The sequence below is a fragment of the Macrobrachium rosenbergii genome, chromosome 53 (assembly GCF_040412425.1).
Source record: "Macrobrachium rosenbergii isolate ZJJX-2024 chromosome 53, ASM4041242v1, whole genome shotgun sequence".
Lineage (NCBI taxonomy): Eukaryota > Metazoa > Arthropoda > Malacostraca > Decapoda > Palaemonidae > Macrobrachium > Macrobrachium rosenbergii.
Window position 1 is genome coordinate 22520324 of NC_089793.1, and position 2500 is coordinate 22522823.

General features: G+C 39.3%; 1 protein-coding gene and 1 long non-coding RNA gene across 2 annotated transcripts in view; one reads left to right on the forward strand and one right to left on the reverse strand.

Annotated features, from left to right (window-relative positions):
- Positions 1 to 2500, forward strand: part of LOC136834089 (uncharacterized) — a 142111-nt gene that overhangs the window by 98271 nt on the left and 41340 nt on the right. The gene's annotated exons all lie outside the window — the stretch shown is intronic.
- The window catches only part of LOC136834088 (clotting factor G beta subunit-like), a 12265-nt gene that overhangs the window by 4095 nt on the left and 5670 nt on the right, over positions 1 to 2500 (reverse strand). The window contains exons 2-4 of the mRNA XM_067096348.1: positions 2488 to 2500; positions 1415 to 1547; positions 503 to 644 (exon numbers count right to left, since the gene is read on the reverse strand). The exon at positions 2488 to 2500 is cut by the window's right edge and continues 198 nt beyond it. Of these exons, the coding sequence (XP_066952449.1) occupies positions 503 to 644; positions 1415 to 1547; positions 2488 to 2500 (288 nt within the window). The remainder of the gene's footprint in view (positions 1 to 502; positions 645 to 1414; positions 1548 to 2487) is intronic.

Here is a 2500-nt window from a genome sequence, read left to right on the forward strand (position 1 = left end):
CAAATGGTGTTAGCTAAGGCGTTTACCCTCGACTTTTAAAGGCAAAGTCGCATGAGTAACAGGACTATTCTACGCAGTCGAATCCGCTATCCCCCATAGACAGAAAACGGCGGGCGGAGATGGGGAGGCCAGGAAAGTGGGTTAAGGGAGGGACGGGATGGGGATAAAGGACGTTGGATTGCAAAGTTTGGCGATGCTTGGCAACACCATGTAAGTCAAGAGTAAACGCCTTAACTAAAACCACTATATTACCAAATATTAGCGGGAGGTGTCCTGTTCACTGTGTCAAAGTACCATTTCGATCAAATGATTAGTTTGAAAGATATTTGAGAAAAACGATGACTCGCGGTACCTGAAATGGATAGTAGGGTACGATAACGAAACCCTCAGAGTCGTTGTCCTAACGGCAGCTATAATTTTACTGAACCCAGGAGACAGATTTATATGAAATCACTCCTTATCCTGTAGGTACAACTTTCTTGAACCCGTGGTAGCTACTCACCATAGTCGGTGAGCCCCCATCCGGTAGCCACAACCTCTTTTTCCGGTACGTAATCTTCAGGCCGTGGCATGCACAGAGGTTTCAAGGTAGTTCCGAATTCTATTGTTCCACCCAAGTACAAAAGGGCGATGTCATGCTCCTCCTGTTGAGATTCAGGTTCATTGAGTTAGATTGCATCCATAGCAAGAGCTACAGTTGTCGTTGTCAATGAGATTAGTGTGCAGTCCATGTTTTAGAAGCATCTTTAAATGATAAGAGGAAGATAGAGCATGTAAATATAAAAGTAAAACTAAAAGGCATATACTCTATTCCGGATAATAAAACCTGATGGTAACACCCAGTGCTACTCTGATTTACTGAAGAACTTGAGGAAAGCAATAAATTTTTCAAAATTCTTGTATTCAGAAGGCAAAATGGATTTAACTGGACGTCCAGTAAAGCAGTATATATGAAAATATTGAATTGGTGGAGTGCAAGCTCTATTGTGTAACATATACATCGGTGAATTTGAATACATTAAATACAGGGATATTTAGGTTAATAGATAAATAATGGGTAGCCATAAGATACTGAATTTGCACGAGCTATTTTGCAAGGCATCGATTACTTACCCTAAAGACCATTCCCATGCGATGAAAGTGTTTTCATGCTAGAGAACTTAATACGAGTTTGCATTTAGGTTCCCCAGACCTACTGTATACTTACTCACACTTTCAGACATATACAACATAAAGGCTAACTTGGTAAAATTAGTGTTTTGTCAAAACCAAAGATTAGCTTGCTAAGCAGAGCAACGATAGCGTTTTTGACAGAAAGATACAATATTACATCCAAATCCCTGTGAATAACACCATTCGTTCTAAACTCAAGACTGCAACCTTAAAGGAATCTTCCCACGCTAAATACACTTACGGAGTTTGCGGCGTTGGGTCCAGTTTTGTAATCATCGTGAACGAAGAGGTGATTTGGAGCAACTGTAAAGCTCTCAGTTTCTGTCATATTGTTCACGTCATGTTCAGCTAAGGTGGCTACAACTTTTAAATTTCTGGAGAAAAAAAAGCATCACGTCGAAGACGGTTATTAGTTCCATTTAAATATCTCTTTGTATGGTCAGTGGCTAACGAAATTTTTTCGTGAAATTACATTGACCTGAAGGCATTTTCTTCTTGCGGTCAATTCTGCCGGAAATACAGAGGTGGTAACCGAGAAGCTTAACAGCTAACGTGATTTTGTATGGTCACACTAGCTGTTAAGGTTCATTTTATTGTCAAAGCTAATGCGGTGTACCAAGTTGGTTTCTATTGTCAGTATGAAACATGGATTACGTCACTAGAAACAGCAGAAAAGCGTTTATGATTTCAGTAAAAGGAACATCAGAATAAACAGTCATTTGTGCCAAAAGTATAGAAGCACTATCCCCTGCTGATCTCTGAACGAGCACTGATTGAAACTTATAAATTAAATGTAGAAAAAAAAGATTTAGTACTATGAATAAGAAACAAATTCTCGAGCCCTGTCAGCCATCTAAAATTTCACTCGTATCAAAGATGCCGCTCATCAGTCCTCAGAGGAACTTCCAGCCAATTCGAAAATCTGGAGTAAATCAAGCCTTGAGACAGAGCAAGCGACAGTGGTGGTAATTGTATGTTGAATACCCTTTTTTTAAGTCTGAGTAAAGTTGAATAGGGTTAACACGTGTCGCTTGGCTCTAATAGTACTGAGCTAATATTTAATAAATAAGATACGGAACGTTTTGTTCCGTTATCTGGATTTTACGTGTCACCAGTGTTATTGAATGTCGTTACAGTACGTTAATCATAAATATTAATTTGGTAGCTAGATTCATGCCTTATTCCCCACATTTGTTAGTGAAATACCGCTAGCGTTATTCATTTAGCAGGAATATTATGTCGCATGATAGCGTCCCTGCCCACGGACAAAATGCAGAAATGGGTAATACTTGTAAGTAGCCTTTTGCAACTTACTCGAACACTTGAA